This window comes from Megalobrama amblycephala, linkage group LG6 (genome assembly GCF_018812025.1).
Source record: "Megalobrama amblycephala isolate DHTTF-2021 linkage group LG6, ASM1881202v1, whole genome shotgun sequence".
NCBI lineage: Eukaryota > Metazoa > Chordata > Actinopteri > Cypriniformes > Xenocyprididae > Megalobrama > Megalobrama amblycephala.
Window position 1 is genome coordinate 41,535,949 of NC_063049.1, and position 22,042 is coordinate 41,557,990.

A 22,042-nucleotide genomic window follows, 5' to 3' on the forward strand; every position below is an offset into this window, starting at 1 on the left:
ATGTGCTGACATGTAGCTTTCAGTCATTAAAGCAGAAAAGGCACAAACTAAGACACAAATGTGATATTCTGATATGAATTGTAATGATTTGTATTAAAAATGTATTTTAAAAAAATCTAAAAGAATACATAGTAGAAAATGCATGACCCAAAAGTATTTGCACACTTAAGCTGCACATAAAAATGTCTGGTGACAATTTTGGTGATTTTTAGTGGATGTGTGAAATCAGTTCTCCTCACATTCACACAGGTGTTCTGGCTGAATAAGCACAGGTGTAGTTCATCACATTAACTATCGTTTCTAACTGCAAAGTGTGGGAAAACGTTCTCTTCATTATGCATGAAAAATTAGCTTGTGCTGTGTTTCTTTAAAATAAATGCCACTTGATTTGATGTTTTGTATCGAATGCAGTTACTAGAAAACACTATAGAAAATAAAATAAATGCAGTGATAATCAGACTTTTAAAGTGTGGTTTAAGTTTCTAAATACTCCACTGTAAGTGAGCTTTTATTATTGTGGAAGTCTTGTAAAGAAAAACTATATTATATTATATTATATTATATTATATTATATTATATTATATTATATTATATTATATTATATTATATTATATTATATTATATTATATTATATTATATTATATTACAGTTTCTATAAAACAAAATAGTGTTAAAAATTGTTAATTTTTTATATTATATTATATTATTATATTATATTATATTATATTATATTATATTATATTATATTACAGTTTCTATAAAACAAAATAGTGTAAAAAATTGTTAAATTTTTATATTATATTATATTGTATTATATTATATTATGTTATATTATGTTATATTATAGTTTCTATAGAACAAACTATAGTTTTTTTAAAGTTAAATTTATAAATTATTACACTGTATATTATATTATATTATTTACATTTTACATTTATGAAATTTTGCTGTATTTTATATTACATTATATTATAGTTTCTATAAAACAAACTAGTTTTTTTTAAAAGTCAAATTTATAAATTATTACACTATATTATATTATATTATATTATAGTTTCTATAAAACAAAATATAGTTTGTTAAAAATTAAATTTATATATTATATTATATTGTATTATTTACATTTTACATTTATGAATTTTTGCTGTATTTTATATTATATTATATTATAGTTTCTATAAAACAAAATAGTTTTTTTTAAAGTTAAATTGATAAATTATTACACTATATTATACTATATTACTTTATTTAGTAGTTTCTATAAAACAAAATATAGTTAAAATAGTTAAATTTATATGATATTATATTATATTAATTATATTATATTATATTATATTATATTATATTATATTATATTATATTATATTATATTATATTATATATAAACAAACAAAAGAAAAGAAAACATATGCAATGACTTTCAGACATTTTTGTCTGAAGTGTGGTTTTAAGTTTCCAAACACTCTTTGGGTCTTCATTGTCATGGAAGTCTTTTAAAGAAAAAAAAGATTTGGTAACCTGTTATTTCATGACCTGAGTTCAAAGAACAAGTATCTCTGTATAAACGGCACTCTGCAAATACAATGAGCGGTTAAACCTTGCTTTCCCAGTATTTGTTTTGTTTCTACGTAAACTCGGCGCTGGGTTGAGTCATTTCATCACCTTGTCATTAGGGAATGTGGTTACATTTCCCACAGCCAAATATTTGGAATTATATGTCACATTTATTACTGTCCCCCTGCCTGCTTTCCAAAGAATATGGCCCCTCTGAGCCGGGGATCATCGACAGAGTCGTCCTTCAAGAAGTCCACCAAGCGGAAGGCCCCCCCGCCCCCCATCCCGAGCAGCACAGCCTCTCCTGATGAGACGACGCAGGACAGAGGCGTTACAGGTCCGTTTGTTTGTGTGTAAAACAGAAACTTTCTGAGAGTATGCTTGTGTTCCCCGGCAGTTTCAGGGCTTTTCTTGGCTCAAAATGGTGGTGACATCCACACATTCATTACACTCTGATTCACTGCATAATTGAAATTAGTCAATTACTTAGAAGCACTTTATGTAAGAGTGCACAGGATGTTTGAGTTATTGTTAATTATTGAAACATCTGGCAGGACCTATTGAATTTGACTTGAGTTTTGCTATGGAAACACGTGTTAATGCATGCGATTAATTTGTTCAGTTTAATGCGTTAAAAATATTTATCACAATTAACGCAGCATCCGTTTTTTTCCGTCATCTTTTGGCTAGCGTTACATCATATGATCATGCTCTTATTCATGCAAATGCTTTTAAACCATTCAAACGCCACAAGACACTAAAGATTATACTGTAATGTTGAATGGCTACAATTAATGGCTAAAATTGAGAAAACAAATCAGTTTCATAGTAACACATATGCCATTAATCACATATTTAAAATATACTGTCTTTATGTTGTTTCTACATTCATTTGGAGATTAAATGTGAAATTATTACAATATAAAAATAGTTAGGTGCAATTAATCGTGATTAATTAGTTAATTTGTTTAATCAATTGACAGCACTAATTATATTATATTATATAAATGTAGTTTTTCTACAAAACTGTAGTTGTTTAAAAAAGATAAAAACATTATTGTATATTATATTAACAGTTTTTCTACAAAAAACTTGTTTATTAAACAATTTACATTTATGAAATGTTGCTGTATATTATATTATAGTTTCTATAAACAAACTAAATCTTTTTTTAAGTTACATTTATAAATTATTACTTTATATATTATATTACATTATTATATAGTTTTATTCTGTCCATCTGTGTTTTATATAGTTTCTATAAAACAAAATATAGTTTGTTAAAAAAATTAGTTATATTTTATTTTTGAATTATATTACATTATATTATAGTTTCTATAGACAAACTATATATTTTTTAAAAGTTATATTTATAAATTATTACTTTATATGTCATATTACATTATTTTATAGTTTCTATAAAACAAAATAGTTTAAAAAGTTAAATTTATAAAATATTAGTTATATTATATTTATTTTTTATTATATCATATTATAGTTTCTATAAACAAACTATATCTTTTTTAAGTTACATTTATAAATTATTACTTTATATATTATATTACATTATTTTATAGTTTCTATAAAACAAAATATATTTTGTTAAAATAGTTACATTTATAAAATATTAGTTATATTTTATTTTTTATTATATTATAGTTTCTATAAACAAACTATATATATTTTTTTAAAAGTTACATTTATAAATTATTGTTTTATTGTTGTAATTATTATATTACTTTATTTTACAGTTTGTTAAAATGTAGTTAAATTTACAAAATATTAGTTATATTATTTTTTTTATTTATATTATATTATATTATATTATATTATATTAAAATAAAAAGAGTAGCCAAAACACATTGAGAAACTCTAACTACAACTGCTATAATTGTAATAAAAATGAAATATACTTTAAGAAACTGGAAGTTTCTATGTTGGAAGTTAACATTTATTATGTTTAATTAAACAATAAACATTTATTAAATTGCTTATTAATAAATGTTCACCTTTAGATTATTATTGTTGCCTCTAGTAATTATGTGTCTGATTTGCAACCTATTTTGGGTTCATTATATTATATTATATTATATTATATTATATTATATTATATTATATTATATTATATTATATTATATTATATTATATTATATTATATTATATTATATTATATTATATTATATTATATTAAAATAAAAAGAGTAGCCAAAACACATTGAGAAACTCTAACTACAACTGCTATAATTGTAATAAAAATGAAATATAGACTTAATCATTCTCCTAAAAAAAAAAAAAAAAGTTATTGAGAAAAAAATAATAATAATAATGCAGGAACAACCCTGTGTTTATATGAGCTAAGATGAGAATTTAGTATCTTTGTTTATTTCACCATGTTTGTTGCTCTGTAATATCTGCTCTGTACTTTAAGTAGATATGAAAGTAAGAAAGAAAGTTATTATTTAGAGTTTGGTCTATTATTTGAAGTTATTATTTCATCATTCCGAGCAGCAGCAGCTGTACTGTGAATGGCTGGGCATTTGGAGACATTATGAAATGTCTTTGACTTTCTGTATGTTTTGTCTCCACCTAGTGGTTGAACAGACACATCACTGCTTTCTCTGATTTGATCTCAGAGAGAAAGTAGCATGATTATGTTGTATTATATTATTAGATACCTGCAAGTTCTAAGGCAGCATTGCATTGAAATCAGAATGCAGTGACAAGCCCAAGGGAAAAATATTGGTAGACACAGGGTGAGAATATACATATATTTTATTAATTATTGAAAAGTATCTATGAATCAAATTCCCCAATGTTTGTGTGTGTGTTTATTAGAGTATCATTAACAAAGCTTCGCACCATCCTAACATGTGAATCTGTTCATCTCAGAAGGCAGATGGGGTGTGTGTGTGTGTGTGTGTGTGTGTGTGTGTGTGTGTGTGTGTGTGTGTGTGTGTGTGTGTGTGTGTGAGTTGGGTGGTGGCTGGCCTGGTTAAATGTTTGCAGCTGTATTAGTTAGACTCTTTCTCACACTCGTACACATACGGGCAAACGGTTGCAAATGGGCCACAGCTGTGGTGTGTTTGAGCTCCTCCAGGGTGGAAACACAGCGATGACATTTCATCAGAGGTGTTATGTGAGCAAACGTGATTGCGTAAGTGTTCAACCTGACGTTCCCTGGATGGAAATCATGAGGAATTGGACAATTCTGTTTCCAATTCCATTGAATGTTTGCGGCTCCCTAACAATTATTTAAGTAGGTTTGAGCGTTATGACTGGGCCTGCTTATGAGTTTGACACGTCGTCTGTCTTTCTCTGTCATCCCATGCAATCTCCAGCTCCACTAAAACATCATTTCTTTTGTGGAAACTGTTCTCAGTTGCTTCTCATTCTGTTCCAGTTTGCTTGTGTGTTTGACTCTGATTGCATTTTGACACATTTTACAGTATGAAATCATAGTTTAGAGTTATAACAAACTCTGAGCCCTCATTGAAGTTAATGAGATGTCTGCTTTCTATCTATCTATCTATCTATCTATCTATCTATCTATCTATCTATCTATCTATCTATCTATCTATCTATCTATCTATCTATCGTTCTATCGTTCTATCATTTTATCGTTCTATCTATTGTTCTATCTATCTATCTGTCTGTCTGTCCATCCGTCCATCCATTCATCCATCCACCTGTCATTCTTTCTATCATTCTATCATACTATCTATCCGTCCATCCGTTTATCTATCCATCCATCCTTCTATCTATCACTCTATCATTCTATCCATCCATCCATCTGTCATTCTATCTATCATTATATCATACTATCTATCCGTCCATCTATCTATCTATCTATCTGTACATTTATCCATCCATCCATCCATCATCCATCCATCTGTTGTTCTATCATTCTATTGTACTATCTATCCATCCATCCATTTATCTATCCATCCATCCATCCATCATTCTATCCATCATCTGTTGTTCTATCTATCTATCTATCTATCTATCTATCTATCTATCTATCTATCTATCTATCTATCTATCTATCTGTCTCTCTGTCCATCCGTCCATCCGTTTATCTATCCATCCATCCTTCTATCTATCACTCTATCATTCTATCCATCCATCCATCTGTCATTCTACCTATCATTATATCATACTATCTATCCATCCATCCATCTGTCTATCTATCTATCTGTACATTTATCTATCTGTACATTTATCCATCCATCCATCCCTCCATCCATCATTCTATCCATCATCTGTCATTCTATCTATCTATCTATCTATCTATCTATTGTTCTATCGTTCTATCTATCATTCTATCGTTCTATCGTTCTATCTGTCTGTCTATCCATCCGTCCATCCATTCATCCATCCACCTGTCATTCTTTCTATCATTCTATCATACTATCTATCTGTCCATCCGTTTATCTATCATCCATCCTTCTATCTATCACTCTATCATTCTATCCATCCATCCATCTGTCATTCTATCTATCATTATATCATACTATCTATCCGTCCATCTATCTATCTATCTGTACATTTATCCATCCATCCATCCATCATCCATCCATCTGTTGTTCTATCATTCTATTGTACTATCTATCATCCATCCGTTTATCTATCCATCCATCCATCCATCATTCTATCCATCATCTGTTGTTCTATCTATCTATCTGTCTCTCTGTCCATCCGTTTATCTATCCATCCATCCTTCTATCTATCACTCTATCATTCTATCCATCCATCCATCTGTCATTCTATCTATCATTATATCATACTATCTATCCATCCATCCATGTCTATCTATCTATCTGTACATTTATCCATCCATCCATCCATCCATCCATCCATCTGTTGTTCTATCATTCTATTGTACTATCTATCATCCATCCGTTTATCTATCCATCCATCCATCCATCATTCTATCCATCATCTGTTGTTCTATCTATCTATCTATCTATCTGTCTCTCTGTCCATCCGTTTATCTATCCATCCATCCTTCTATCTATCACTCTATCATTCTATCCATCCATCCATCTGTCATTCTATCTATCATTATATCATACTATCTATCCATCCATCCATGTCTATCTATCTATCTGTACATTTATCCATCCATCCATCCATCCATCCATCCATCATTCTATCCATCATCTGTCATTCTATCTATCTATCTATCGTTCTATCTATCATTCTATCGTTCTATCGTTCTATCTGTCTGTCTATCCATCCGTCCATCCATTCATCCATCCACCTGTCATTCTTTCTATCATTCTATCATACTATCTATCTGTCCATCCGTTTATCTATCATCCATCCTTCTATCTATCACTCTATCATTCTATCCATCCATCCATCTGTCATTCTATCTATCATTATATCATACTATCTATCCGTCCATCTATCTATCTATCTGTACATTTATCCATCCATCCATCCATCATCCATCCATCTGTTGTTCTATCATTCTATTGTACTATCTATCATCCATCCGTTTATCTATCCATCCATCCATCCATCATTCTATCCATCATCTGTTGTTCTATCTATCTATCTATCTATCTGTCTCTCTGTCCATCCGTCCATCCGTTTATCTATCCATCCATCCTTCTATCTATCACTCTATCATTCTATCCATCCATCCATCTGTCATTCTATCTATCATTATATCATACTATCTATCCATCCATCCATGTCTATCTATCTATCTGTACATTTATCCATCCATCCATCCATCCATCCATCCATCCATCCATCATTCTATCCATCATCTGTCTATCTATCTATCTATCTATCTATCTATCTATCTATCTATCGTTCTATCGTTCTATCTATCATTCTATCGTTCTATCTGTCTGTCTATCCATCTGTCCATCCATTCATCCATCCACCTGTCATTCTTTCTATCATTCTATCATACTATCTATCTGTCCATCCGTTTATCTATCATCCATCCTTCTATCTATCACTCTATCATTCTATCCATCCATCCATCTGTCATTCTATCTATCATTATATCATACTATCTATCCGTCCATCTATCTATCTATCTATCTATCTATCTATCTATCTATCTATCTATCTATCTATCTATCTATCTATCTATCTATCCGTACGTTTATCCATCCATCTGTCCATCACACTATCTATCATTCTATCCATCCATCTGTTGTTCTATCTATCATTCTATTGTACTATCTATCCGTCTGTCCGTTTATCCATCCATCCATCCATCCATCCTTCTATATATCACTCTATCATTCCATCCATACATCCATGTATCCATCCGTCGTTCTTTCATTCTATCATACTATCCGTCCGTTTATCCATCCATCCATCTATCTGTCAGTCTCTCGTTTTGTCTATCATTCTATCGTACTATCTGTCTATGCATCTGTCCGTCTGTCCGTCCTTCAGTAAGGGAGCATATGACTATGCAGATAGTCTTTTAATCACTTTTCTCTTCATTAGTGTTCATTGTTTCTTATTACATCAATGGTGGGATTCAGGTTTTGCATAATGTATTCATTTTAATTCAGTTTATCAAAGACTGTGCAGTCCTCTACAAGAAAATAGGACATAGTAGAAATAGTAATAAAACTTAATTTTTTATGTAAATCAGTTGTTCAGATCAGTTATATTCGGTTGATTTTGTATTTTTAAAAGATCAAAATGACTTGGTGCTTCATTCTATTTTCTGACCCATGAAACAAATGTAATCTTTCATCAGTTTTCACACTGGAACAATGCAACAAAAGCAGCCCTGTTCTTCTGCTATGAAGCTTTGTTGATTTTAAGTGTTCAGCATGTCGCTCAAGCAGTGTTGATGGGGTGTACGTCTTTAGACAAAACTTCTCTCTGAAAGCACTCATAAAAATACACAGTTTTGTTAAATGTGGGTCTGCCATGAAGTAAAGAGCTAGATCAGGAGTGCGAGTGCTGTCTAATCAAGGACCGAAATCAGGCAGGCAGACTTTTACAACTATAAAAACTATACAAAGACGGCCTCCCGAGACCCAGCAGGGATCGTTCACTTAGTTGTGTTTCTTAAGTGTATTTGCAACTTTTGCTGAGTTTCACAAGGCTTTCCCCAAATGCAGGGTCAAGTCAACACTGATTGGCTGGTGAACGCTGTACTCTTTATGCTTACAGTCAAAAGTTCTAATGACTGAGAAAGAAAATAAATATATAAAGGGCCAGAAACACATAAAAAAGAGCTCCGAATGTAGAAGAGCAGCTACAGAAGGCTTTGAATCTGAATGTCTGGGAGAGATCACAGAGACAGCTCTCTCCATCTCGCTGGTCTCCAGAGAGGTCGATTGAAGAGCTGAATCAGGCGAGAGAAGTGAGACGTCTTAATTAACGGCACTCGCTCAGTCTGAGGAGCAGAGGATCCATATTAACACTGGATATGCCACATCTCTCTCTATCAGCTGCTCCTTCATGAGAATGGGCGTCACTTCATTTTGATGTGGAAATCCCTGCTTCAGTGCTGCTTGGGGATACAGTGAAGAGGTTTTTGGGTTGCTCTTTGTAATATTTAAGCATTTCTCATGATTTTACACTGCAGAACCAGTGTTGGAGTCTCCTCTGGAGGAGATCAAGGAACAGGAAGAAGTGAATGTGACAGGCACCGTGGAGGAGGAGCACCTGGAGGACGACAGCAGCCTCAACCTGTCAGCAGACATCTCTCTGGACTCAGGCCGAGCTGGGACAGCGTCTCCTTCTCAGGATTCGGAGATTCTGGACAGTGGGACGGCCAGAGACAATCCATCATGTGACCTGTCCACAGATGCAGAGTATGTACAGGAGTAGCTAATTGCACAGTGTGTTCATTTATATTCAGTGGCAGGTTAAAAATCTGAGACCAGCAACCAGTCAGAACACTGTAACGGCACCTAAAAAGAACAGCCTTGCAATCAGCCAAAGAAAGCTAGAGATCCTTTCATTAAAGTAGATTTAGGTTCGTTTTTATAAATGTACACTCTCAAAAATGCTAGGTTGAAAACAACCCAAGTTGGGTTGAAAATGGACAAACCCAGCAATTGGGTTGTTTTAACCCAACTATTATTTAAAAATTACTGTATTGCTTGCTTGAAATGAACCCAAAGTATGTTGGAAATTAACATTTATTATGTTTAATTAAACAATAAACATGTATTAAATTGCTTATTAATAAATGTTCACCTTTAGATTATTATTGTTGCCTCTAGTAATAATGTGTCTGATTTGCAACCCATTTTGTGTCCATTTTAAGTCAGCCATATAGTAATTTAAACAATAGTTTAGTTAAATAAATTTCCCAGCAGGGTGGGCAAACATTTAACCCAATTGCTGGGTTAAAACAACCCAATCACTGGGTTTGTCCATTTTCATCCCAACTATTTTAGTATATGTAAATTAGGGATGTTTCATGTCACAATTCAATACAAATCGTGATACTGAACTCACAATATGATTCTATCATGATATTTTAAGCCAAAATAAAGAAGAGAGGGTTTTTCTTACTATTATTACTTTATTACACTCTAAAAAATGCTGGGTTATAAAAAAAGTTGGTTTAAAAATGGACAAATCCAGCAATTGGGTTGATTTAACCCAGCGGTGGATTAAATGTGTTGGTAAAATATGTTGGAAATGAACATTTATTAATAAGTTTAACCCTGGAGAACCCAAGAACCCAAGAACTATGCATTAAATTACTGCTATAAGTTCACTGAACACCAAAATATCCACTTTTTCAATTTTAACCCTTTATTCCCTAATTTAGGATTAGGGCCAAATTTGAACTTTAGGCGTATCAAAGAATCACAATAACAAACAATGTCAATGCAAACTATTTTAAATTTAGGAAAATAATCAGTCAACCACACAGCTACATTTAACAATGTTTTTTTTTTTTTTTTTATAAAAAAAAATATATATATTTGAATAATAATTAAACAATAAACATTTATTACATTACTAGAGGCAACAGTAATAAGCAATTATGTGTCTGATTTTTAATTTCTGACCTATTTTGGTTCATTTTAAGCAAGACATATAGTCATTTTTAAACAATAGTTGGGTTAAATAAAACTACCCAGCATGACGGGCAAACATTTAACCCAACCGCTGGGTTAAAACAACCCAATTGCTGGGTTTAAACAACCCAATTTTTTTGAGTGCATTATTAAAATAATAATAATAATAATAATAATAATAATAATAATATTTTATTATCATGACCCACAAATATTCCCCAAGTATATTCAACACTATATATAGTAGTTTAATGTAGTAATGTCACTGAAACTCTGTAAACTTTATTTTTTCCTCGCGCAGTACTCCCGCTTTCAATGCAGGCATTCGTTGGATCTCTTTTACACAGCCACAGACTCTCCTGTCCCGCATCTCCTGCTTTTAATGCGCTATACATTTAAAAATGAACCATCTAAAATGTTTTGAACAGTCATACTATTAAAACTAAATGTGATGAGGTGATTTAAATGATGTTTGTGCTGAAATCTTTGCTGATCACACTTCAGATGATCAACGCAATCAATCACAGTTCTTATCACAAGAAAGCGTGTCAGAATGAATATTCCCAAACTGTAAATGGTTAGTTCATCCAAAAATTTACATTCTGCATTTACTGTTGTTTTTTTGCGTCATGCAAGCATTTGAATGTCCGTGTTTACTACAGTATATGCGTGGTGTGAATCTGTTCATCATATAAAGCCATTGTTTCCCCTCAGAAGACTTGGATTTGAATTAGACCACTCGATTGAATATTTTTTTGATGCCTTTATGACATTTTTGGATCTTTTAAGTTTCAGAGGAATGGGATTTAATTGGTGGGACAGAAATCTCTCAGGATTACATTTTTGGGTGAATTATACCTTATAAATACAGTAAGCTGAGCCTTGGATAAAACTAACTGTATCGTGAATCATATCGTTTACATCAGCGATACATATCGTCACATTTTTATATCGTGATATCTCAATATAACAATGTATCGTTACACCCGATTGAATTGTATCGAATTGTAGTTCATTTATTTCATTAAATGTATTTTAAACATTACATGGTTTTTACCCTTGACAGAGTAGCTGAAGGCACAGTGAATAGAGAGATGAAGTCGGAGCAGGCAGCAAGCTCTCATATCTTGCCAGAAGAGAAAGGTAAGCTTCAACACCTCAGATTTTACTCAATGTTTTGCTTTAGTGCAGTGGTTCCCAAACTGGGTTCGAGAGGTGACAGAGGTGCTACACAAACAAAATGCAAAAGATTTGCTGTTCATTTAATTATACCCCACCTTAAAATAACATTTAAACTGAGCATTTATAACAGGAAAAATGCCATAAAAGGTCAAATACATGACATCCAATACCCCTTGTGAGTTCTGGTTTTTAATGTTGATAATATATTATATGAGCAAGAATACATTTTTCCCAAATATCCACATGATTGCAAATGTGACATTGATTTTATAATGTCACAGTTCAGCAAACAAAAGTGTAATATTAAGTTATATACATTTTAAATGCAGTATTTTTGCTCTTTTTTGCAACAAAATAATAGTTCCAACAAAAGTGAACGAATCATGAGTGTCAGTGATTCAATGAAACACTCATAAATGACTGAATGACTCGATGACTCACTCATTAAGACAGTGACTTACTGCCACCTAATGGCAGTTTTAGTTTCATATTTAAAAAGTATCACTTCGTTTTTACCATCATTGCATATTTCTCTATTGAACATTTTTTATTTCAACCATTATTTATTTTATAAAGGTAAAAAAAATGCACTGGAAAATCAATTTAATGGGGCAAATATTGTCCCTTAATGGAAAAGGTGTGACTGCAATCTAAGTGGAAGAGATGTTAAATGCCTCATGGGATACGTCACTCTAAAAATTTTGGGAACCACTGCTTTAGTGTACTTTATGCAATTTTAAATTCAGAATGAATCATTTTTTTCATCTTAATTTCAATAAATGCTCTGGTTGGACTGAAGTTTTGAGTTTTGAAATTTACAGTAGTAGAATAAACTCAGTAATTCTCAGGAACATTTGATTCCTCATGACATGATCCATATAAAAAAGTCATAAGAAAGCATTGTTTGATGTGGAATGGGCTATAAATCCCAGTAAAACTAGTGACAAAATGAAAGGCTTCGATGCATGACTTTGTTTTCTCTTTCTGTAGAGCCCCTGGTGGAAAAGACAGAAGAGGCGATCCAGCCATCTGAAAGTGTCCCTGTTCTGGAAGAGGTTTCTGTGAGCACCACTGAGAAGCCTGCATCTTTGATCAACACGCTTCAAACATCCGAATGCGGCATCCAGACTTTCTTTGATCCCGATACGGTCGTGGCTTCCCCTGAGCCCAGCCGTTCATCTCGCTCTGAGGACCAGATCCCTGAAACTATCCCTAATACAGTCATCTCCACTCACACCCAGACACAAATGCAGGCAGAACCCCAGAAACCCTCTAAAGAGCCATCGAGCTTATGCACTGAGCCCGCAACGGCCCCGTCCACGTCCCCAGCGGGACTAAAGAGAGACATAGCCACCTCCACAGAAGAGCTGCACGTCCCTGAACCACAATCACCTGCGATCCAACCATCGAAGGACTTGACATCTACAGCAGCCTCTAAAGCAGGAAGCGTACAGTATATTGTAGATGCCGAACCCAAACCCAAACCGTCTAATGAGCTCACCCGTGAATACATCCCCAAAGTGGGCATGACCACCTACACCATCGTGCCTCAGAAGTCTCTAGAAAAGCTCCGTTTCTTTGAGGTCGAGTTGACTCTGGAGCCTAATGTGGACTGCAAAAGCGAAGCAAAGTCTGTCTCTAATGGCACAGTTGCTCTTAATGGCCATCAGGACGTCTTTGCGCAAACTAGTCCTTGTATGTCACCTCCAGCGACCGCTTCGTCCCCTGTAGAAGAAGGAACCGAATCCATTGTCAAAGACAAGAAAGTTCCACCCGCAACAAGACCCAAACCAGCATCTTTCCGCCTGCCGCAGCACAAGCGAACCCCCGGGGATTACGTATCCTCTGCGGTCGTACGGCGAGCGAGCGTCGGCAGTAGCAGCAGCAGCAGTAGCAGCTGTAGCAGTCCTGCAACCCGTCCAAAAGAAGCCATAAGCAGCCCGAAGTCAGAAACATTTCCTCCGCTGGACAACTTCCCTCCTCCACCACCACCAGTCCAATGGGAAGATGAGGAAAATGCAAGAGCGAGTGATAAACCTCTACCTCAGAATGCAGAGGTAGACGGACCGCGGCCTGAATCTTCTAGATTTCCACCGTTGTCCTTTCTGCCCCATCAGAAGAGTCTTCCCACGAACCCCACGCCTTCACTGAGTTTGGAGAAGTTGAGAAGCTTTGCAGCGCCCAAACCGTACTCGCCCTCAACACCCTCTCGCTTCGCTCAGGCCGTGTCCTCTGCCGTGAAGAGGTCCCAGTCTCTTTCCCATCATCCCCTGGGGCAGTCACCACGCACACAGCCTCTCACAGCACAGACATCCATTACAGAATCGCCAGAGTCGCCGACAAACACTGTGAGTACAACCTGGTCAAACTGCCTTTTTTTGACCAAATCTTGCAAAAATATGTGCAGGTCACATCTCCAATTTGTTGGTTTTTGGGTGAATCTTTTGGATGATATTTTTTGAACTATTATTATTATTATTATTATTATTATTATTATTATATTTTAGGGAAACAAACATTTTTATTATATATTTTAACAAAAACTATTTTTAAAATATGTCCAGGTCACATTAACAGCTTGTTGGTTTTTGGGTGAATCTTTTCGATAATAATTTTTGAATTATTATTATTATTATTATTATTATTATTATTATTATATTTTAGGGAAACAAACATTTTTATTATATTTTTAACAAAAACTATTTTTAAAATATGTCCAGGTCACATTAACAGTTTGTTGGTTTTTGGGTGAATCTTTTCGATAATAATTTTTGAATTATTATTATTATTATTATTATTATTATTATTATTATTATTATTTTAGGGAAACAAACATTTTTATTATATTTTAACAAAAACTATTTTTAAAATATGTCCAGGTCACATTAACAGTTTGTTGGTTTTTGGGTGAATCTTTTCGATAATAATTTTTGAATTATTATTATTATTATTATTATTATTATTATTATTATATTTTAGCAAAACAAACATTTTTATTATGTATTTTAACAAAGACTATTTTTAAAATATGTCCAGGTCACATTAACAGCTTGTTGGTTTTTGGGTGAATCTTTTAGATAATAATTTTTGAATTATTATTATTATTATTATTATTTTTATTATTATTATTATTATTATTATTATATTTTAGGGAAACAAACATTTTTATTATATATTTTAACAAAAACTATTTTTAAAATATGTCCAGGTCACATTAACAGCTTGTTGTTTTTTATGTGAATCTTTTCGATAATAATTTTTCAATTATTATTATTATTATTATTATTATTATTATTATTATTATATTTTAGGGAAACAAACATTTTTATTATATATTTTAACAAAAACTATTTTTAAAATATGTCCAGGTCACATTAACAGTTTGTTGTTTTTTATGTGAATCTTTTCGATAATAATTTTTGAATTATTATTATTATTATTATTATTTATTATTATTATTATTATTATTATTATTATATTTTAGGGAAACAAACATTTTTATTATAAATTGTAAAAAAAAAAAATGAACCTGTTTTTGCATTGAAAATGTATTGTTTTCATAATTATTTTAAGAAAATATATTTTTATTGCATACTTTAACAAAACAAATATTATTATTTTTTTAATTTATTACTATTATTATTTTTCTTTTTTACATTTTACAATGCTTTGAAAATATATTTTTTCATGACAATTGGAGGTGTTTTTTTCATCCAGACTATCCAGACTCCAATGCTATAATGCATTTGAATGTGTACTTTTTGATTTGTTTTTCCTTTAATTCTCAGTTGTGCTTTTCAATAGATTCTCATTACTGTAATCCAGAGCAGAATCTTTGAACAAGTTCTGTTTGTGCTGTTTTTTTTAAGTTATTGGTCTATTTGGACATGCATTAGATAGACATTTTTTGCTGTTGCATTTCATTTTGCTGGTTTTTCAGCATCTTGTAGTATGGAGAATTGCATTTATGAGTCAAAAATATAACATACATAAATGTTTATTTCAGTTACCTGTTTTATTTTTTTGTTTTGTTTTTAAAGCAAAAACACTTACTGTTTTCTGTGCTGATGCAATAGCCAATCAGATTACTTGAAGGTACTACCCAAAATGTCACCGTAACAAATTGCAAAATTAAAAATGAGGCCCCATATTGGCATATTTGCATATTTGTAACTGGACTTGGGTGTAAGATTTGGTCATGTCACGAGTCTGACAGATTTGATAAGGTTCACTCAAAACCGGACACATGGCATGTATGAACCGTGCAGTGAGATGGGAGAATACCGTGCGGGTGGAGCCCGGACCTGAAAGGTCTTCTGGGTGCTGCTATCAATACTTGGCTCACCTTTTGTAGCCTCATTGTATTACAGTTGTTGTGTAAGTAAATAATCTATTGTGAAATACACCCAGTTCAAACCGGTGCTGGTAAATTAATATTGGGAGTTGGATGACTCTCATTGTAATGGCTGTGTGTGCACTCAATGTACTGACGCACATGGCTCATTAATCTATGTCCCGGATTGACCTGTCTACTCGTCTTTGTTGTCATGTCACCGGGGTCAACTGTGAGCGTGTTTAGTGATGCAGAGCCCTGTGTGTGTGCTGTCAGCGTACACAATGTATGTTTGGCCCTCGGTACCGTCAAAACAGTCTCGAGTAGAAGCTTTTGTGTGCTTATTTTTTAAATCATGTGAAACATTTATGAGAAGATTCAGTCAAGTGTGTCTAAACTTTTGACTGATGGTGTATGTAAATAATGCTGTTAATGACAATAGGTGCGTACTTATTCACTATTCTATGATGTTTTTAAGTATAAATAGTGCGAGTAGTGCGTTCACACTGTAAACTCCAAAAAGAAAAATTGCACCTTAAATGCCCGGATGATGCACTAAATTAACGGAAAAAAATGAAGTGTGGAATGTTGGACACTTCATGCGCTCAACTGTCGCAGCTTTAATTACGTATTGGAGGGGAAAAGGGGCTAATAGACTCTGATGTTGAATGACAAAATAACACACTACACAGATGAGTACATAGTGCATAAGTACATAGAGTATAAGTGCATAGTGTATAGTGCGTCATTTGGGACGCAACAAATGTGTTGTTATATTGCTGCATATAAATGAAAATTATCAAATATTGTTCGTCCTTGTGTTCATATAGTGAAAAATTGTGCCTTGATTATTTAAATGTACTAATATATTTAATTTACTTTGTACATTACCATTCAAAAGTTTGGAGTCGTGTGTGTGTGTGTGTGTGTGTGTGTGTGTGTGTGTGTGTGTGTGTGTGTGTGTGTGTGTGTGTGTGTATACAGTACAGTCCAAAAGTTTGGAACCACTAAGATTTTTTAATGTTTATAAAAGAAGTTTCGTCTGCTCACCAAGGCTACATTTATTTAATTAACAATACAGTAAAAAACAGTAATATTGTGAAATATTATTACAATTTAAAATAACTGTGTACTATTTAAATATATTTGACAAAGTAATTTATTCCTGTGATGCAAAGCTGAATTTTCAGCATCATTACTCAAGTCTTCAGTGTCACATGATCCTTCAGAAATCATTCTAATATGCTGATTGCTGCTCAATAAACATTTATGATTATTTTCAATGTTGAAAACAGTTGTGTACTTTTTTTTCAGGATTCCTTGATGAATAGAAAGTTCAAAAGAACAGCATTTATCTGAAATACAAAGCTTCTGTAGCATTATACACTACCGTTCAAAAGTTTGGGGTCAGTAAGAATTTTTATTTTTATTTTTTTTGAAAAGAAATTAAAGAAATGAATACTTTTATTCAGCAAGGATGCATTAAATCAATCAAAAGTGGCAGTAAAGACATTTATAATGTTACAAAAGATTAGATTTCAGATAAACACTGTTCTTTTGAACTTTCTATTCATCAAATAATCCTGAAAAAAAAAATATTGTACACAAATATTTTGTACAATTGTACACATTAAATGTTTCTTGAGCAGCAGATCATCATATTAGAATGATTTCTGAAGGATCATGTGACACTGAAGACTGGAGTAATGATGCTGAAAATTCAGCTTTGCCATCACAGGAATAAATTACTTTGTGAAATATATTCAAATAGAAAACAGTTATTTTAAATTGTAATAATATTTCACAATATTACTGTTTTTACTGTATTTTTAATTAAATAAATATAGCCTTGGTGAGCAGACAAACTTCTTTTAAAACCATTAAAAATCTTAGTGGTTCCAAACCTTTGGACTGTACTGTATATATATATATATATATATATATATATATATATATATATACATATTTTAAATAAATCATTTAAATTATCACATTTTCTATATTAATAATAAATTAATATTTAATTGATACATTTCTGAAGGATCATGTGACACTGAAGACTGGAGTAATGATGCTGAAAATTCAGCTTTGATCACAGGAATAAATTACATTTGAAAATATATTCAAATAGAAAATGGTTATTTTGAATTGTAATAATATTTCACAATATTACTGTTTTTACTGTATTTTTTATTAAATAATTGGAGCCTTGAGCATAAGAGACTTCTTTCAAAAACATCTTTAAAAATCTGTCTGACTCTGAACTTTGGAAAAGTAGTGTAATTTATTTTTTTAAAAATCCATTTTAAATTTGTGTATTTTAGAATCATATTTAGTTAAACTGTTGTTAATGTTAACAATAACAATATTAATAATATAATCATTTTTACAGCTATATTGCCCTCAAAATTGTCAAACTAGTGTATATTTACACTAATGAGTGTATATGCATCATTTTATGCACATGTGTGTGTGTGTGTGTGTGAGAGTGAGTGTAGTTCTTCTAATGTATGTGTGAGTGTCTGTCTGTGGGAGTACAGTGAGACACTCTATCCTGTGTCTTCTTCCTGTGATTTATGCGTGTGACACAGAACCAGCAGTGTCTCTTTTCTTGGACCCTGTGCCTGCCTAGTGCGCATCATCCTCAGTGTGTATTGTGTGTTTTCTTCTCCCCTGTGGAGCACAGGTGACAGACAATGGCGAAGGATGCACAGAGCGATCCAGAGAGGCCCCATCACAAACAGCAGGCCGTGGAGACCCAGAGCCGAGCTCCGCCCGAGACGGAGGCATGGGAACATGTAAGATTGGAAATACTCAACCGTCACCAGTGAGTGAATCTAACTCTAGATCTAACCATCACTGAACCACACAGAAACCCTCATAATACAATAACCTTCATTTTAAAGCTCCTTTAACACTCCATCAATAGCTGACAATCCATGATGAATCATTTATAAAGGTTTGTAAAGCTTGTTTGTTTTTCCCACAGGGGTCTGAAGCATCTTTAGCTCCGTCTCCCATGTTGATGGGAATATCGGAAGTCTTTTATTCAGCGGAAGAATGAAGCATTCCCACATGCTTCATGAGCGTCACTCATTCTCAGACATTCTGCAGGTCATGAGAATCATCTTGTCTTCAGAATTATAATTTTTTTTTAATTAGAAATCATGATTTTTAGGTGTCTCACAAATCAGAAGACTTTCAGGACATTTTATCTGGACCTGGTCAGAACTGTGTAGAGCGCAGTCTTCACCTCTACAGTGCTTATCATTCAATTTTTTTCTTTCCCTTTTTTTTTTTCTTCACACAGCAGTTTTTATATATATATATATATATATATATATATATATATATATATATATATATATATATATATATATATATATATATATATATTACTGCTATCAAATGATTAATCACAATTAATAGCATCCAAAATAAAAGTTTGTGTTTACATAATGTGTATATAATTATTAAATAAATAAAATTATATATATATATATATATATATATATATATATATATATATATATATACATCATCAATATACACAGTACAGCATGTATAAATAAATATAAATATTTTATATAAAAATAATATTTTGTTAAATATATACATGCATGTGTGTATGTAAATATACACTGTACAGCATGTATATATTTAACAAAATATATTATATTTATATATAAAATATTTATATGTATATATAATATAAATTTTTTATATATATATATATATATATATATATATATATAAAATATTTACGTGTGTGTGTATTTATATATACATAATAAATATACACAGTACACATTATGTAAACAAACTTTTACTTTGGATGCGATTAATCGTGATAAATCATTCGACAGCGCTACTTATATATATATATATATATATATATATATATATATATATATATATATATATATATATATATATATATATATATATATATATATATATATATACAGTACATAAACAGTTAATAGTGACCATATTTCTCTCAAGCTCCTAAAAGGACAAAAAGGATTTTTTTTTCCGTTTTTTTGAGCGAATTATTCTTTTAATAAAAAAAAGAATTATGATTGTACAAATAGCATGGAGACGAACTATAGTTGTGGATTTCTTTTAATTTATTCTACAGATGGACAGACAATTCATGAGAGGTTTTTCCTTAATATCTGTTACACTTTTTCGCCTCTCAATAAATGTAACAGATCCTAATAATGTTATCATATATTGAAAATGCTTTTTTGGGTTGTTTTTTGTTGTATGAATTACATTATGAAATTTGTAAATAGGCATATATGAGAAAGAAAATGCTCTGATTTATTTCAAGGCCTAATTTTGTTTAAATTATTAGGTATAGATTTGATTTATGTACTTATTAGACGATAAAAATGGTACTGAAGCTTCTTCAGTCACACCTTAATCCCTTGCCAAACATTAGTACAGAGTGTGTCGTTAATTATGGGCTGCAATTATATTATATTAATGTTATGACATTGAACAGATTTCTGGATCCCACAAAAAAGAATTGTTAATCAAAGCTGTTGCCAAGACAGAAAACACTGGGCTTTTCATTCAATCTGAGGAGAATACTGCTGTATTATTTGAATTCAACTCTCCTCTCTTTTCTGTATTAAAGTATAACTGACTTTTAAAGTGTGCATCCTCTGATTGTGTTATTTTTTATCTGTTTTTGAAGCTGATAGGTTGTCAAGGTGTGATGTCTTATTTCAGCCACTAAAGTAGTTGTGTTTACTTACAATGATCAATTACTGCAATCTGACACTGACTTGACTCTGTCACTTTTATTTATTTATGTGTCATTCTGCTGTTTTAAAGGCGCAGAGACATTCGTGTAAGAATGAAGTACTTTAGTGTTGTGTTTAAGGATTCTCTTCTGCTCTATTCAGTGGAGGAAATTGTCAATTTCTCATTAATAAAGGTTTAATGCAGCAGTATTGAGGAACACATGCCATTCAGAATGTGAGTCTTTTCCATCAGGAGCTACATCAGGCTCTTTATACATACGCTAATGTATAGTGGGCGTCCATACGGGTTTTGCACAAAAGATTAGCATGAAGGCACATGCTAATCAATGAGTTTAATCAACTCCAAAAAGTTCATTAAAAAGTTGATTTATTTCACTAATTCCATTCAAAAAGTGAAACTTGTATATTATATTCATTCATTACACACAGACTGATATATTTCAAATGTTTATTTCTTGTAATTTTGATGATTATAACTGACAACTAAGGAAAATCCCAAATTCAGTATCTCAGAAAATTAGAATATTGTGAAAAGGTTCAATATTGAAGACACCTGGTGCCACACTCTAATCAGCTAATTAACTCAAAACACCTGCAAAGGCCTTAAAATGGTCTCTCGGTCTAGTTCTGTAGGCTACACAATCATGGGGAAGACTGCTGACTTGACAGTTGTCCAAAAGACAACCATTGACACCTTTCACAAGGAGGGCAAGACACAAAAGAGGCTGGCTGTTCACAGAGCTCTGTGTCAGTGCTTCAAGAACCACTACACACAGACGTATGCAAGACATGGGTTTCAGCGGCTAAAGACAAAAAGGACAGGACTGCTGCTGAGTGGTCCAAAGTTATGTTTCTGATGAAAGTAAATTTTGCATTTCCTTTGGAAATCAGGGTCCCAGAGTCTGGAGGAAGAGAGGAGAGGCACACAATCCACGTTGCTTGAGGTCCAGTGTAAAGTTTCCACAGTCAGTGTGGTTTGGGGTGCCATGTCATCTGCTGGTGTTGGTCCACTGTGTTTTCTGAGGTCCAAGGTCAACGCAGCCGTATACCAGGAAGTTTTAGAGCACTTCATGGTTCCTGCTGCTGACCAACTTTATGGAGATGCAGATTTCATTTTCCAACAGGACTTGGCACCTGCACACAGTGCCAAAGCTACCAGTACCTGGTTT

The 22,042-nt window shown here is 32.4% G+C and overlaps 1 protein-coding gene across 7 annotated transcripts in view; it reads left to right on the top strand.

Moving 5' to 3' along the window:
• The window catches only part of cobll1b (cordon-bleu WH2 repeat protein-like 1b), a 77,027-nt gene extending 57,581 nt beyond the window's left edge, over nucleotides 1-19,446 (top strand). For 5 of the 7 annotated variants that reach the window (XM_048194664.1, XM_048194663.1, XM_048194668.1 and 2 more), the window contains 6 exons: nucleotides 1,756-1,891; nucleotides 9,131-9,359; nucleotides 11,650-11,726; nucleotides 12,756-14,113; nucleotides 18,785-18,925; nucleotides 19,088-19,444. In XM_048194664.1, the coding sequence (XP_048050621.1) occupies nucleotides 1,756-1,891; nucleotides 9,131-9,359; nucleotides 11,650-11,726; nucleotides 12,756-14,113; nucleotides 18,785-18,925; nucleotides 19,088-19,162 (2,016 nt within the window). In that variant the 3' untranslated portion in view covers nucleotides 19,163-19,444. Of the gene's footprint in view, nucleotides 1-1,755; nucleotides 1,892-9,130; nucleotides 9,360-11,649; nucleotides 11,727-12,755; nucleotides 14,114-18,784; nucleotides 18,926-19,087 lie in introns of all 7 variants that reach the window. The other 2 variants (XM_048194669.1, XM_048194670.1) reach the window with 2 other exon arrangements.
• Nucleotides 19,447-22,042: the final 2,596 nt, after the last annotated feature.